The 17,251-nt window shown below is 42.2% G+C and overlaps 1 protein-coding gene across 1 annotated transcript; it reads left to right on the forward strand.

The window, feature by feature from the left end:
• The first annotated feature begins 2,208 nt into the window (after positions 1 to 2,208).
• On the forward strand, positions 2,209 to 16,065 carry LOC135534520 (MICAL-like protein 2). The gene is made up of 18 exons (XM_064961477.1): positions 2,209 to 2,547; positions 3,683 to 3,731; positions 5,659 to 5,800; positions 6,166 to 6,341; positions 8,373 to 8,506; positions 8,592 to 9,095; positions 9,234 to 9,400; positions 9,764 to 9,839; positions 10,308 to 10,512; positions 10,642 to 10,752; positions 10,860 to 10,922; positions 11,088 to 11,152; positions 11,307 to 11,431; positions 14,007 to 14,109; positions 14,200 to 14,273; positions 14,403 to 14,517; positions 14,696 to 14,742; positions 14,840 to 16,065. The coding sequence occupies exons 1-18, from the start codon at positions 2,405 to 2,407 to the stop codon at positions 14,941 to 14,943; spliced, it is 2,403 nt and encodes an 800-aa protein (XP_064817549.1). The 5' UTR covers positions 2,209 to 2,404; the 3' UTR covers positions 14,944 to 16,065.
• Positions 16,066 to 17,251: the final 1,186 nt, after the last annotated feature.

Below are 17,251 nucleotides of genomic sequence, written 5' to 3' on the forward strand. Positions count from 1 at the left end.
ACCACTTGGCCAAGGTCACTGCAAATTCCAGAATCTGGGGATATGAATAGGGAGTTGGAAGGATTGTAATGAAAGGAGAATGTAAATCTTGAGTGCAGGGCCGGCCCTAGCCTTTTAGGGGCCCTTTTGACAGAGGAGAAACATTTAAAGTTTTAAAGTTAATTTACTAAAATTCTACATATTTTGCCATGACTTATAGCATGTTGATATGATATCTGATTGAGAGTGACTAACAAAATCAAGGGGGCCCCTGGAGGTAAGGGCCCCTGCACACATGCCCTTTGTGCACGGTTGGTAATTTAATTTGCCCATGACTACTATACTACAAGTTTAGGTAGCTGGGTAGACTAACTTACCAATCTAAAAAATGCTAGCTGAGGAGTTATTTGGGTGACTGACATAAGCCAGAGGAAAACTGCTAACGCACGACGCATCTTGTGTATTCTACTATTCTAAAGCTGAACATTAAGTAGAGTCCTCGACCCGTTTTTTTTTTTTTTTTTTAGTTGGGGGCCCCATTAAGGCGGGGGGGGTCGAGCGCCTATGTCACTTGTGCCCAGGGCCGGCTCTGCTTGAGTGTTAGTTTGAGTCTTCTGTATGTTTTCAGAAGTCTCTCTGTAGTCTAACAGTGCCCCCTCTGGTAATGAAATCTCTTCTCCTTTTATCAGTTAGATTTACTCACCTCCTCCGTCCTCTCTTGCCTCCTTTGTAAAGGGAAAAAGGTAAACGAGGACAGTCGGCGAGGAGGGTGAACGTGGATGGAAATGCGCTTACTTGAAATGATACGGTCCTTCTCCACTGACTCGTCATTAGGCAAATGACGTTTGCTGGGGTGGATCTCAAAATAAGTGTAAAGTGATCAAAACAAATTAAGTCAGATTTTATAGATAAAACAAACAACAAGTAGAATATTGTTTTTAAATATGTGCATATTTTTCTCCTCTGACATATTAATACGTTGATTCAAAGGGGGTGTGGGAGATTTCAAAACCCTTCCGCGGTAAGATACTCATGAATATCCTTGATGAAAATTGGCTATTGAGAAGGGGAGGACACCCTTTTGTTTGCCACCTAACAACTTGACACACTCTTGACCAGTTATCGGTTTCTTGGTCATGGAGGAGAGAGGAGGGTCTTTTGCCCAAATGAGAAAACCCCATAGGTATTATTATAACTGTATGTATATTCATTGTCAGCAGGATATTTATTGCCAGTGTGCCTTTGCTTCAGTACTAATTCAACTACCCATATCTTTATATTCTGTAGATGTCAAGGCCCGGTAACACATATTTTGCTATTATGTTAAAACAATGAATATAAAAAAAACGTTTTAGTGTAATTACAGTGATTCTCCACACTTTTTCCCCAATGTATTTTGTTTTCTTTTTTTGGTATGTTGTTCCTACTCTGTATTAGGCTATCAATGTCCATCTAATCTCTTTGTAGACTATGCATCTAGTTGAGGTCGTCGAGTTCTTGGTGGGTCAGTTTCTCCTATGTTGGGTCATACTCAGACACACTCAAATTGTTTTTGATTGTTGTCCAATCACAATTAGAGAGTATCCCCCAGTCACTCCATCTTCATTTAGGCCCATCTCATTTGGGTCAAATTTGAAACCACCATCGGTGACCCAAAATTGGTCAGTGGGTCTGGATTCTGGGTTAATTCGTTTCATGGAGACTTTAAGCCTCTTCCTCGTTTGCAACATGCAACTTAAAATATGTATCATTGGTTTTTCGAATGAAAATGCCCCATATGCAAATGACCCATATGCAAATGAGCAAAAAAGTGCTCAGCTGAATCCTTTGTATTCATAACCTAATTGAGTTGCTCATTAAGGCTTCAACACTAATGGCTGCCCATTAGTGCGTTAATGTAGGCCTATAGCCTATTTTGTCCATGAAAATTATAATGATATTAAAACCACACAGACTTCAACAATAGTGTAAATATTGATTTTTTATATATATATATATTTCTATACCAATGATTACCTCTCTGAAATAGACTATTCAGGACATAATGCAAATTAATATTTGATAACCGGACAGACACTAAAAAGGACCGATTCATTGCCAACACTGTGATTATTAAAAAGTGCAATTATGTCACGGTGTAAAATTATAATTAACAGCGTTAATTAGGCTACTGAACCAAAGCCTCGCCCCCTTGCGTCACGCCAATATACTTTTTCATGAGCTATACAATGGTAGCGAATCAGTCGCGACCATCAGCTGATGATTGAACACTGAACTGGCTTTTCTTTCTTGGTAATCGGTATCTTGCTTTCTACTACCTGTACATCACCTGAAATAAGACATAACACCACTGGTTGCATACTTCTCTTTTGTATAGATATTTTTTTCGGGAGTCATTTATTTGACAGGACGCGCTCCGGGAAGGATGGCTGCCATCAAGGCGCTTCAACAATGGTGCAAACTTCAGTGCGATGGGTACCGAGATGTGGCTGTTATCAACATGACAACTTCTTTTAGGGACGGGTTGGCGTTCTGTGCGCTTATCCATAAGTACAGACCGGACCTAATGTAAGCATTAATATAACTTTAAAATATAGATTTGGCAGAAGAATTGATGTTCAGCGTAATGGTTAATCAGGTGCAACAGATCATTAGCAGCTGCAAACAATCAATACTTCCAAACACTTCGATGGGCATTCGCTGCTAAAGCTACAGTTAAAATCTTTTAATATTTATGAATAACCGACCTCGGCGTTTTCTAAACTCGGTGTTACTTGCCATAACACTACACAGCTGATTTCAAATGATCAAAGCTTGATTAGTTGACTTGAATCAGCTGATTTTTAATGTTAGGGCAAAAACCAAAACGTCTAACGTTACAGAGTTTGGGAAACCTTAGACTATTGTCGCCGTACCTTTTTTTATCATAACCAAACAACATTTTTAATGTTGTCATTGTCTTCTACTTTGCAAACACATTTTGTAGCTTAGACTATAGCTTCAAATCATGATTTAGAAAAGTAATGTTCTCATGTAACGTTTGGCCTAACGACAGATGCCTTGAACACTACATACAATAGAAACGAAGCGCTATTTGCTATCATGTTCTATTTATTTTAAAGGAAAGTGTTCCAAGGGGCTTCCTGTCTAATAATGGTGTCGGGAATCCCCCCTCTAGCCAGAGTCTTGACAACATTTTGGTTGAATTAAAAAATGTAACCTACATTTATCTAAGCATGTTCATCAATTAGGCTAGATTAACATATGCATATGGATATTTGCCTAAGTGAATTTTGAACTACGAGTAAGGTATGTTCGTTTTTTTACCATAGTTTCATGTAGGTATGCATGTGTGATCCTTTATTATGAATCAATACATTGCATAATGTAACATGAATGGAAATTAAATGTGCCCTAGTCAAACTTTTTAGAGTTTCCAGGTTAAGTCAAACATCATTCTTGATTAACAAGAGAACACATTTGATTTTATGTACTAAATGTCTGAAACAGAAAGAAACCTCACAGCATAACCATTCCCACAAGTTTTCTTGCTATACTAGTGGACTAGAATATTATCTTTTATATCCCAGAAGCCTGGTTATTTTCCTTGAACAGGGCAGTTGGGCACCCAAATTCACATGGGAATAACCTTTGATCAACCTCCACAATGTGAATGATTAATTTCCCTGTGTTCTATATTCAGAGACTACGACTCCCTGAATAAAGAGGATGTTTTTGACAACAACAACTTGGTAAGATATACTGTCTATTTATGCATGTAACATCAGCACAGTTAAAGGTTGTACATTGACATGCCCATACTGAACTGTTATCAGGAAGGCAGTTGGTTTGTGTTTGAGGTGATTACATTGTTACAAATGCATCAAGTCCTTTGTAACATTCAGGCCTATTTTTACGAGTGACGTCTCCAAAGCACTGGAATTGTGCACAAGTCAATTCATGGTTATTTTGATACATACCTCAGTGTTTCGATTGAACTGGGGCAAAACCATTTTGCTCTGAAGGGTGATGTTGAATGCAACTCATGAAAAGAATGTGATGGCTCACCATAAATGTGACCTATTGCTTGTAGCATGCATAGTATGTAAACGCTGTGGCCAAATGCTGAACTTCTTTCCCAGTTGATAACTGAACAACATGGATTCCTAGGATTTCGTGTCCCAGGCAAGGTTATTCGTATACCAACTGTAGTTTGGGAAACCATCTCTCCTTGGGGTGCTATGCAAGGTCTGTCCCATGTTGCTGTTTTAATGTGAGGAGAATGTCATCTGCGAGTTGTACGGAACGTGTCAAGTCTGAGTGTTATACTGCCTAACAATTCACTTGGAAGTGACTTTGGCTAGTTGCACTCATTTCTATTGATACTTCGACAGATGCCGGCTTAACTATTAACATCAGATACTATGTTTGACTTGGTTGAATTTAACTTGTTAACTCTTTGGAATTATTTGACCAACTGTTTTTTGTCCCCCCCACCCCCTCTATTTCCTTCATAGCAGGAAGTGTGTTAGGATAAGAATGAGTCAAACAGCAACGCAGCTGGGACTTGTCCATAATTTAGTTCTCTCTGTGCTGGTTTCCTCTGATTTTGAGGATTACAGACCTCAGTGTTCTATGCTCTCCAGGATCTGTTGCAAAACACTAGCTGCTCGTCGTGCCGATCCCCCACAGCGTCTGTTAGAACCTGAGTACTAGAAGAGGCTCCCTGGGTTATTCATTATGAATGAGGCTTACTGTTATCTGTGGGCCACTCGATCTGCACGATAAAGGTCCATTTACAAATGTTAGACAGTATGATGAGACAACACTGCTTGAGGGGTTGCATAAGAATAACATGTTTTAAGCCACACAGAAGAGTGTAGTTTTTTCAGTTTTAGTAGCGCTAGTCTATTTGACCAACCAACTAGGAAGGAATTCCCCCATGGTGGAGTCCAATCACCAATGTTGTGAAGCTACTTCTTTTTTTAGTCTGCGGTAATCCCATATACATTGACAGTAGTCATGACAAGGAGGTCCCAGTCCTTCATGTGTCAGGTTTCTCTCAGTGGTAGGTATGTCACTACAGACTCAAATATGCATTTGTTTTGTTCAGACTCTGTTTTGTACAGCAACAATGGGCAGTTCCGTTTCTGTTATACAGAGAATCTCACAAATGTAGAAGTTGTTTGGCCTCTCTCCTCCTCCAACACAAACGGATATGCCGTTCTGCAAGGCTGTACTTTAACATTTTAATGAGCACATCAGGTTGATCCTAAACAATGCCCCGTTGTCCTTCTCCCTCCTTGTTCCCAGGGCTGAGTGTGCACAGGAAATGTGCTATTCATTATTCACCCCCTGTCCAGACCTCCCCGGCATGGGGCCACAAACAGCTGCTGGCTGGACTTCACTATTTTCTATTTCTGAAGATACCATTTTGTCTGGCTTGTTTACTGTTAAATTAAGTAGCTGCTTTGTATTTTAAGAAACACTCAAGAACATTGGGAAAGTGATGTAAGATTGTTCCTTCTGCTTTGTAAGTGTTAAAAGTTAAGTTTGTAAACATGTACAATGTTATGTGTTCTGCTTGCTAGGGGAACTCTAATACACCTGACCCTTCTAATTGTTGTCTCTATGACTTTAGGGTTGGTTAATAAAACAAGTGTTTATTTCTAACTTCAGGCTTTCCGGGTTGCAGAGGACAAGCTGGGGATCGCTGCTCTGCTGGATGCAGAGGACATGGTGGCCCTGAGGATCCCAGACCGACTGAGCATCCTCACCTACGTCTCCCAGTACTACAACTACTTCCACGGACGCAACCCTAGTAAGACTGTCTGACTTGAGGCAGCTTTGTTACATTGGAGCACTAGCCTATATGGTTCCACTTTAAGTGTTGTCTTTCCTGGTGTGGTGTTACTTAAGGTGATTGTGAGATACACGCGTTGTTAAATTGGGTGAAAACATTGCTTCAAACTCGTTTAGTGAAATGTGCCTGTCCTTACAATCAGTAGTACATTTAAAACTTGTCAAATGTTTTTCGAATTGTTTATGCTTATTGGTTTAAAAGATAGTATATTCAAACTATTTTAGTTTCACAAAGCATCTCTACTGAGCTATTGGTTCAGGTATTGTAGACTAGATTATTGTGGCTCAACCCTCTGCTTTCTGATGGCCAATGTTTTTTTCCAGTTGGAGGGGTGGGTGCTGTGAAAAGACCAGCAGAGGGCTCCAAGGAGGAGCCGTGTGGAAAGAAGAATCTCCCGGTGGTGGCCAAAACCACTGTGTCTAAAATGGCCATAGAGAATAGCCAACCTCCCTCTCTCATGGTGAAAACCTCCCCCAAAGCAACCAGAGCTGCTGTTCAGGTACAAATGATTCTTTAATGTCTATTTAAAGATATATATATATCTCAGATGTTTGACAGGCATACATTTAGATGAACTGATGAACTACTAAATGTACACAATATATACAAAAGTATGTGGACACCCCTTCAAATTTCTGGATTTTATTTCAGCTACACCCATTGCTGACAGGTGTATAATTTCAAGCACACAATGCAATCTCTGTAGACAAACATTGGCAGTGGAATGGCCTTACTGCAGAGCTGAGTGACTTTCAATGTGGCACTGTCATAAGATGCCACCTTTCCAACAAGTCAGTTTGTAAAATGTCTGCCCTGCTAGAGCTGCCCCAGTCAACTGTGAGTGCTGTTATTGTGAAGTGGAAACGTAAAGGAGCAACAATGGCTCAGCTGCGATGTGGTCAGTCACAGAACAGGACTGCCGAGTGCTGTAGCGTGTGTAAATCGTCTGTCCTCGGTGGCAACACTAGCTACAGAGTTCCAAACTGCCTCTGGAAGTAACGTCCCTCTGGGGCAGCAGGGTAGCCTAGTGGTTAGAGCGTTGGACTAGTAACCGGAAGGTTGCAAGTTCAAACCCCCGAGCTGACAAGGTACAAATCTGTCATTCTGCCCCTGAACAGGCAGTTAACCCACTGTTCCTACGCAGCTGTTCCTACGCAGTCATTGAAAATAAGAATTTGTTCTTAACTGACTTGCCTGGTTAAATAAAGGTAAAAAAACCAAAAACAATAACAGTTCATAGGAAGCTTCATGAAATGGGTTTCTATGGCCGAGCACACACAAGCTTCAGATCGCAATGCCAAGCGTTGGCTAGAGTGGTGTAATGCTCGTTACCATTGGCCTCTGGAGCAGTGGAAATGCTAAGTTTAGACATGTTAAGACATTAACAGCTTACAGGTAGGCAATTAAGGTCTCAGTTATGAAAACTTAGGACACTAAAGAGGCCTTTCTACTGACTCTGAAAAACACAAAAAGAAATATTCCCCGCTTATCTGTATCTCCTCTGCAAGGAGGCATGAGGACTGCAGATGTTGCCAGGGCAATAAATTGCAATGTCCATACTGTGAGAGAATGGACAGCCCATCGTCCTTGCAGTGGCAGACCACATGTAACAACACCTGCACAGGATAAGTACATCTGAAAATCACACCTGCGGTCCAGGTACAGGATGGCAACAACTGCCCGAGTTACACCAGAAACGCACAATCCCTCCATCAGTGCTCAGACTGTCCACAATAGGCTGAGGGAGGCTGGACTCAGGGCCTGTTGTAAGACTGGTCCTTACCAGACGCCACCGGCAACAAAGTCGCCTATGGGCACAAACCCACAATCGCTGGACCAGACCGTACTTGCAACAAGTGCTCTTCACTCACCAGGGGTGATGGTCAGACTTGCGTTTCTCATCGAAGGCGTGAGCGTTACACCGAGGCCTGTACTCTGGAGCGGGATTGATTTGGAGGTGGCGGGTCCGTCATGGTCTGGGGCGGTGTGTCACAGCATCATCGGACTGAGCTTGTTGTCATTGCAGGCAATCTCAATGCTGTGCATTACAGGGAAGACATCCTCCTTCCTCATGTGGTACCCTTCCAGCAGGCTCATCCTGACATGACCCTCCAGCATGATAATGCCACCAGCCATACTGCTCTTTCTGTGCGTGATTTCCTGCAAGACAGGAATGTCAGTGTTCTGCCATGGCCAGCGACAAGCCCGGATAACAATAGCAAGAACTGGCGAATCTGGTGCAGTCTGAGGAGGAGATGCACAGCAGTACTTAATGCAGCTGGTTGCCACACCAGAGACTGACTGACTGACTTTTGATTCTGACCCCCCCCACCCCTCTGATCAGGGACACATTATTCCATTTCTGTTAGTCACATATCTGTGGAACTTGTTCAGTTTGTCTCGGTAGTTGAATCTTGTTATGGTCATACAAATATTTACACATGTTAATTGTGAAAATAAACGCAGTTGACAGGGGTGGGGGTTTAGTTTACATGACCAAAACACTCTTTTTTTTCTCTCTCTTCCACAGAAGACTGAAGTTTTGGTGGAGAGGTCCAATAAGACAAGCACTCTCAGCAGTAAATGTGTTGTGTGCAAATGCCACGTTCATCTGGTCCAACGGCACTTTATCGAGGGGAAGCTTTACCACAGGAGCTGCTTCAAGTAAATGTCCACTTTAAACATAGAAACCAGCTCCACCATTATGGTTAAAACGTGTTGACACCTTTTATGTTGCACCTTTCACTAGGTGCAGTGAATGCTCCATCGTCCTCCTGGCTGGGGCTTATAAACCAGGGAAGGAGCCAGGTATCTTCATCTGTAATGATGATCAGAACACTAAGAATGGCTGCAACTTGCCTCCCTCCTCTGGGGTTGTCATCAAAACCGGATGCCCAAGCGCCAAAGTTGAATCCAAAAGTGACACCAGCAGAGTCAAGTCTGTCTCCTGCTCCACCTCTGTGCCTTCGACCCCCATCAAGGTGGTCTTGAAGCCTGTGGAGACCACCACCCCAGCTCCCCAACCCTGGACCAGCTCGGCCCAGAGAACCCAGGCAGCACGGCAGAGGTTCTTCCAGTCATCTACCTCAACCTCCAGCAGCCAGAAGCCCCCAGCCCCCTCAGGACTGCCGAGGGTACCCCTGAGTCCTGAGGAAGAGAAGAACCGAGCCAGGGCTGTCATTACCCAGAAACTAGCTGAAGCGAACTGCAACAACAATAACACCAGATACTTTGTTATCCGACCAGCAGAAAGGTGAGTAAAGGCCTATGTGTTTACCTAGAGGCTTTTAGTCTTGTTCAAGCGTGCACAGCCACAGTTCATATCATTTTGTGGATGTCAGCTATTACTAAATGTATTTCCAAACCTAATTGTGATAGTATTGCTACCCAGGTTTGGAGATGTGCTAAGCTCAGCTGACCTCCCCAGCTGGAAGCAGGCTAAATGTGGACCAGGCACAGCAGGACAACTCTTCACCAGCCCCACCAGCAATAAGGAATTGCTTAACACTGTCAACAAAGCCAGCGCCAGACCAACAACTGTATCCTTCAGCACCAAAGGCAAGCTTTTTCAATTCCATTTCATTTTCAGAACTTTTTTTATCACAATCATGTTTTTACAATAGGTCATAGGGGAAACTTAAAATGCTGGAACACTTTCGATTACCTTGTTGTTAATGCAAGGGTGTAGCCACGAACAGCATTTCCATAAAGTTTAACAAAAGTCTGTTTTGAAGTGCATGAAAATAAAATGAGCTGCTAGTGCATTAGCAGTCTTTATTAACAGCCACTTATCATTTAGTTATCCCATCTTGTTTAGCCCTTTTTTAAATGTTTTTATTTTTAACATTAAATAGAATTGTAGAATTTGATAATGAGCTTGAATCATCCATTCTCCTTTCAAAATGTATGTCTCTTTGGCAGTAAGTGCAGACCGTGCAGAGGCTCCTGTTAACTGGCGATCAAAGCTCAAGCCTGTTAAAAATGGACCAGAACTGAAGTAAGTCTGGACTGCTCATCTGTTAATCAACCACTTTTCTTTCTAATCCTGTACATCCACACGAAGGGAAGGCAGGTTTGTTCACCCGGGTGAGAGATTAAATTATATATCTGATCTGGAGAGCTAACCAGTTTGGCGTCTCATGTTTCCACTCCTCCAGCCTCCGGATTCATCCTGCCTCGCCCTGCTCTGTTATGGCTGATTGGCTCAAATTGCAGCCACTCTCCTCCCCCATCCTCACAAGTCCCAAGGAGTGCTATGCCTGAAATGAACCCTAGTGCAACACTAACTAGTTTCCCCAGAGTTCCCTCTGACCCCTTCCACTATTTTCTCACCTCCATTATTTCTAAATATTTAAGGTGAGGTTGAATGTTCTGTTTGTACTTACTGTATGTTCAATCCAAATTGGTTGATTTCAGGGGAAAGTCCAGTCTTTTCCTGCTCCTTACATGCACCCTCTTTCTCCAGGACCTCTGACTCTGAGGACCATGTGATCATTGTTGAGCAACCCAAACCTGAAGCCATCTCGAAGTCTTTCGCTACTAGTATCATCGTCAACATCAGCTCTACCTCTCCTCCGATTCCCCCAGCAGCCTTCAACCCTCCTCCACCTGGCCCGGTGTCTCACAGAGTCCGTCTCCCAAGCAGCCCCATTGTGGCTCTGGAGGCTTGGGTACCTGCTTTTTATTATCTTATCCTCTATAGTTGGCAGAGTAATGATTAGTGTTTCATAAATGATTGAGTAAACATTTTTGCTGACTTGTGATTTTTTATTTTTTTATTATCGCGCTTCACCTTCTAGGTACTAAAAATGGGAATTATTCTACTCCTCTGTTGTCCACTCCTCCCCTGGTTCCTGTCTGGCACAGGGTTCCAACTCCCAATAAGCCTCACCACAGCTCTGCGGGATCGGGTAAAGACAAGAACTCCGTTCAGTGATTGCATCGCTGCAATGTATTTGGAGTCTATATTTTGCAGTTTATTAATCGGTTACACTTTGTTTTTGTTGTTTTTTTTTAGGCTCAACGGATGTCAATTATTCTCCCCCTATGTCTCCTAAACCGCCTCGCCAGGGTTCCACAGGTTAGACTGGGCCTTCACTTTCTATTACCAGATAATGTCTCAACCATTGTTTTAATTTGTTTTTGTTATATCTTAGCCTGTTTATTTTCAGAAGTTAAGTGTGACAATGGCTCCCTGAGTGTCAGCCATTAAATATGTAATAATCATATTCTGTCTACCTCTTAGGCTCCAAAAATGGGAAGTATTTGTCACCCACAAACACTTCCCAGTCTGAAACGAGGTCCCCCTCAGTAAGTTATCAGTTATGTCTCATACATAAATAGTGGCATGTTACTAGAGCTTATCAGAGGAAATAATATTCTTATGAAATTCAGGTCATAGTTAAATAATTACACAGGATTAGCAATTGGTGGTGACACAATAGGTTTTCCTTTGTTTTGTTCAATGTAAGTCCCATCACATCCCTATGGACCAGATAGTTAAGGAGCTGCGTGAGATTGGAGACAGCCTGGGTGACTTGGAGAGGAAGGGAGTGGAGATGGAGAAGAGGCTTCGCAGCTGTGAGGAAGGTACTTGCCTTGGGACTTCCCTTGACTCCCAGTGTTTCTTCTTCCTTTGTTGATGTTGACCAATGGCGATTGTTTAGTTGCCAAAGCAAGTAGGAGAGGTCCTCTGCATACACTTTCTCCCGTTGACATTTAGGTAAGTTATTGGTTTTGGCACTAGTCTGGCTTTTGAAGGACTTAGCTGTGGGCAGAATTGCTTGTCGTTTATGTTAAGACGGACCATGTTTCAACCTTAACTGGGTCTTTTTTTCAGGACATGATTTTGAAGGACACCATGGGAGAATCTCAATTGCGTACTCCTCAACCCATTGGATGAGAAAGCCAGAAGCCCCTCCCCTCTGGCCTTCTCCTCCAATGGGTTTTGAGAAGGGGAGAGGATGCAAGGAGTATGCAATTGAGATTCTCCCCCTCATCGTTTATTTCCAAGTTAACTTCCAAATAGACCAGCCTTTATGATTTAGATATTTATTAATGTACTTCAATTGAAATGGCCCAGTCCCTCCACTTCTCAGTTTTGAGTTGTGCTCTGATGGTGAGCATGTTATCCCTGTTGTGAAGTTCTATTAGTTAATGTGACGGCTGTTGCTCATCGAGTGATTAAAAGTTTCTTATTGCGTGATTAACTGAATCAAGAAATTATTAACTCATTAACCTGGGGAACCAGGTTAGTTTTTATTGAGTTTCTATTTCCCAAATTAACTCAAAGAATATCAGTATCGATTTTACAACAGCCGCTAATTAACCAGTTACCTCTACAATCTCGTTCTGAACGTCGTATAGTCCGTGAATCTGCAGGGACCCGGGTCTCGCCAATGAGTTCGTACCACACCAATCTTAGTTGAATATTTATTTGCTAAAATGATACACCTTTATAGGCTATTGATTAGAACGTAGTATAATGGGTCATAACACTATGTTGAGTGTTACCCAAAATGGGGATTTCAAAGAGAGAAAAAGGAAATATACATTTGGGTGAATTTGTCAGCTATGCTTATTCTAACCCTTGCCTTGCCCCAAACTGCCGCTCTTATGGGTCAGAATATAATGATGTAATTGTGGGGAAGTTCTGTGGATTCTCCGTGTGGACCATTCAGGCTGCTCGATGACGCACTTCTCCGTCGAACCTTTCTGGTCGTCCTCACGATGTCCGTGTCCTTTTGGCTTAGGAGTCTGTTCCTTCACACTTGTTCTGGAAGGGGTCTTCTGAGGACACAGCTCTGTAGCTCAGAGCTCACAGCGTTGGAATGAAAGTGTAGACACCGCGATTCGATGGGAGATGGAGGATAGGTGGGTCAACTTGAATTCACCCGCTTAGACACAGCTACTCATCCGTAGCTTGGGTAGAAAAAGATTTCTTTGTCTTCAAACTTGAGTTGGGTTTTGGGTTTGACTTTTTAGACCTTAGCTGCAGCTTGGGTCATGCAGTCGTCCCTGTAAGTTCTTTACTCACAGGTTTTATACCCTTGGGTCAGAAGTGTGCGTAACCCCCTTTAGGGCAATTCTCTGGACGTACCCAGTTAAGAGCAAGGTTTTTCTCAAATCTGATTTTAGACAACTAACTTAACATTTCATCTTTACCAAAACATTTCCTTTGATTTGGACATATTCCACACAACGTACAATGTATAAACATCAAACATGTACTAGGAAAACTCTTCACGTAACAATGTTTTCGTAATAACGCCATCGATTAACCGTTAATAACAAAACAAAAATGACACAGATTTTCATATTCCATCTATCGTCATGACCACCATTGTGGCTGACGGAAACCATTGTTCCAAAGTCCCTTTATTTCATGTTTAATGTTCTGAGATCTGGTTCTCCATAGTAACAGGACAAAGGAATTTGTCTGTGGCCTGAGATTTACCAGGGGCACGAGGTCATAAAACCCCCACATCTTCAGACCCCTAGATCTCTCCTCCGTTGGGGTTGAGATATAATATGTAGGGTTGTGGTCTCCTGTAACCTGACCTGATCAGGACAGTCATGACACCTGCTAGCCCTCCTGAGATTTTACACAGGAATCCAAACCCACACAGCCTGGAGGGAGAGGTGTGACAGCCGAACAGGTTCCATTCCCCTCCTCCACGGCCCAATGAGGCGAGAGGCGGGCACAGCCCACATGGGGGCACCTTCTCCCTCTCTGATATTATCCATCCCCCTTGAGTGAGAGGTGGTGGTGAATCGCTGACCAGAGACTGGCTGTGGCTGCAGACAGGGCAGGGGCAGTAGGGGGGGCCTGATTGCTCTGCTCAAGGTCACCATCTGGGCACAGTTATATTAATATTATTATCCGGTTCACTGCTTTACTCCTTCCCTCACTCCTTCCATGCTCCTGGCTGTCCTGCTGATAGGAGGCAGGGGGAGTTAATGGGACTCTTCTCTCTGTCCCAGGCCAGTTTGTACTATTGATTGTGGCTGGTGTGTTTGTATACACAGCCCTTAGGCACTGACAAAGGCTCAATGTGCATGTTGGACTGGAACAATGTGATTAATTTTGTTCATAAGTCTTAGACAAATGTCATTTTTTTTAAACGTATTGCCAATGAACTTCCTTGACACTGGCTTTTTGCAGAGGGTAAGGGGGACATTTTGATGGACCCTCTGATGGTTGACTGGTTCAACCTGATCCGAAAGAAGCAGACGTACATTAGGAGGGAGTCAGAGCTTGTGTACATGTGAGTACTTGTCAAGTTAAATGTTACCCAAATTTATATGCACTATTTTGGATTTACAATGGCTTAAACATCACTTATTGCATTTGTCAGAGCGAAGACTCAAGACCTGGAGGGGCAGCAGCCTGGGGTGGAGGGTGAGCTGCGCAGACTGTTGGAGAAACCAGGTAGGTGGCACAATGCTCACACAGCACCTTAACTGTTCACTTTACATCCCCCTAACAGATCAGCAGCTACCGTGTTGTAGTGTCGTGCTCCTATGTCAAACACGGGTCTTCTTATCACTGGTATCACAGATCATCTGAAGTCTACAGAGGAGCGTCGGCGAGAGAACGGGCTGATGGAGAGGTTGATGGAGATTGTGAACGGTAGAAACGCCATTGTAGAAGGACTGGATGAAGACAGGCTCAGGTAGGGAAATGGTGCAACTTTATTGCTTTTACAATTTGATCTGAGCTGTGACCCATTTTCTTTTTTAAATGTGAGGATCATTTCAATATCTGCAATGGTCTCAAGCAGTGACTGGAATGCCACTGAGGTCAAGATGGATGTCTAACTTGAAAAACCTAAACATGTTCTCCATTTTTAGGGAAGACAAAGAGGATCAGCAGTTGAATGAAATGATGCAGACTCTTGGTGAGTATTTAAAGTGGTTGATTTAAAATGCCCCTGTCTTTAAACCCTGGGATGTTCCTTGCTTATTGTCATTTCCTCTCTTTGTTCTGGTGGACAGGACTTAAACAATCCAAAATCAAGAGGAAGTCTTCCTTCAAAATGCTGTTCAGACAAAAAAGTAGTAAAAAGGTCACTGTGAGGGATCCAGGGACTGCGTTTTGATTGTTCTGCTCTGAGGTATGCGTTTTCCCATGTCTGGATTGTTTTTAATTGGGTTTATATTTTCAAGTGATACGGCGTGTGTACACCAACTTGTGTTCATGGCGGTATTTGAGCTCCGCTAATAAGTAACAAGAGTGCATGTTGCTGAGCCTGAAAGATCTGAAGGTCTAAGACCAACTTTTTTTCAGCTACATATCACATCAAGTTGGTGTTTCGTTTAGAAATGCTTTTTTGTTTGAGGAGACTCCAGGCTTTCACTCTTCATTTAGTGTTGTTCTTGAGATGGGTCTCATGACACTTGACTGATCATAATGTTCTGTTCCTTTTTTGAGTTGGTGTATATCTAAGGGATCACAATTTAACTCATGGTTTGCTTTGTTTTTTTTTCCACACGTGTTCAAGAGTCACTGTTAGAATGAGTCCAATGCAAAATAATGTAACTGGTATTGTTGCACCGGATAATCCATATCACCGTTAAATTGTTAGTATCAAAAGAGGAGCTTGCCTTTGAGTGATGTTTTTAGCTCCAGTATGTCCAATTTAATACCAATGTCTTTTATGCTTCCAAAAAGTATGTTATTACAAACGTCGAGTAAAATGGAGTGGAATCCATCTGTCGACCAGTGAAGTGGTAAGCAGCCTTCTCCGCTACCTCAGTTGAAAGGCTGTATTTCTTCTGTCGTGCTGTAGGTGGCACCATGGTTTTACCGTACACCAACCAGGCAGGAACCTGAATCCAATTCACCACAGTACAGACAGCTAATTTTATACATGCTGCAAAAAGTTCCAACTCTGCTGATGCAATAACATTGTGAAAGCTTACGTAGAACAGTAGCTCATAAACTAATGATTGTATTGAGCTTTTAATCTTAAACCTGGTTTAATTAAACATATATTAGTATAGAATTATCTACTGAAGCATTGTTTATGCCTGGTCCATTATTGCAATGTTTTAAGTTAACATTGTTGGCTTTTGGAGTCATCTGTGAAAATGCTGTTTGTATGCACAGGTCCCAATGTCTCGTGACTTTTTAAAATTTGGAAGAATGTTAAATGAATGTGTGCATAATGTGTATTTATATTTTTAATTGAGTTTGCTGTCCAATAAATAATTTGAACGTCCTTGGTTTTGAAAGCACTCATATCTAACTTTTTAATGTCTTGTAGAATTTAACTGTAGGCTTTTTTTTACTTCTCGGCCATGATATTTTATAGTTTCAATTAACGTGTTCCTTGATAAACTGTAGGATGTTTTTTCAATATGATTTGATTTCTTCACATGTGGGACTGTTCAGTTCCTAATAAAAAATCTAAACCGATCCTCGAGCTCTCTCTCATAGAAGCACAAAGTTACAGCCTGATTTTTACCGCACAGACCACGGTCCTCATCCAACATGTTTTGGTTCTGGACCTGCTATGCCGGGACCCTACTTAAGTATCAAAGCTCAGAAGTGATCATTTGGAGCGATGTAATTTTTTCTGCATTTAATATGGGTTTTAAGGAAGGCATTAAGATTTGTTCACGTCAATATATTTGCAGCTACTTATAGATGACATATCCCCAATTTGAAGATGCATGAAATTGTGATCACAAACTTGGAACGGCATCTTTCTAGCTGAGAGGAACTGGGGATGGTATTGGTGCAGTACACCATGTGTGATGTAGGTGACAGTCAAGACAGAATACGTGTGATCGAGTTAATTAAAGCTTTGCGCCCCATCTACTGCAAATGCTTGCGCTTCTGCAATTAAGAATCAAAGGCGAGGGCTTAGTGTCAGGGGGTGTCTAATACATGGTTGTAACAGGAATGGGACCTGATTTGCCAGGCTCCTAGCGACAAGCATTAACAGCGGCCTCAAATTAGAGGGCCATTAATATTCATAAATAAAACAATTCGTCCTGTGAATGTGCTGAAACGAAATCCTCTGAGGTGAGCCTTTGTGTCCACACTGTCCATCAAAATATGCCATCACTGAAGGAGTGGTTTCTTTATGAAAGGGTGGCAATATGTTGTGCTGGCGCTGACAAAATACACATTATACTGACTTAGTCAGGGTTTTACATTCAATTCATTTAAATTATTTGTTACAAGGACTTTGCCGTACTCTACATTGTATTGCATCCTTATGCATGTTTTACAATCAAATCCACTACCCATAGTGTAATTTATATTTGATAGTTTGTCATAATTGGTATAGTAACAAGGCACCAGTAAGCATTTGAGGGCCTATGGGTTCAAAAAAAAACTGTATAAAGTGTGTGTGTGCGTTGTACTCAGAGTGCCAGTCTATGCCACTAGCCTGTAAT

This window comes from Oncorhynchus masou, unplaced genomic scaffold (assembly GCF_036934945.1).
Source record: "Oncorhynchus masou masou isolate Uvic2021 unplaced genomic scaffold, UVic_Omas_1.1 unplaced_scaffold_3512, whole genome shotgun sequence".
Lineage (NCBI taxonomy): Eukaryota > Metazoa > Chordata > Actinopteri > Salmoniformes > Salmonidae > Oncorhynchus > Oncorhynchus masou.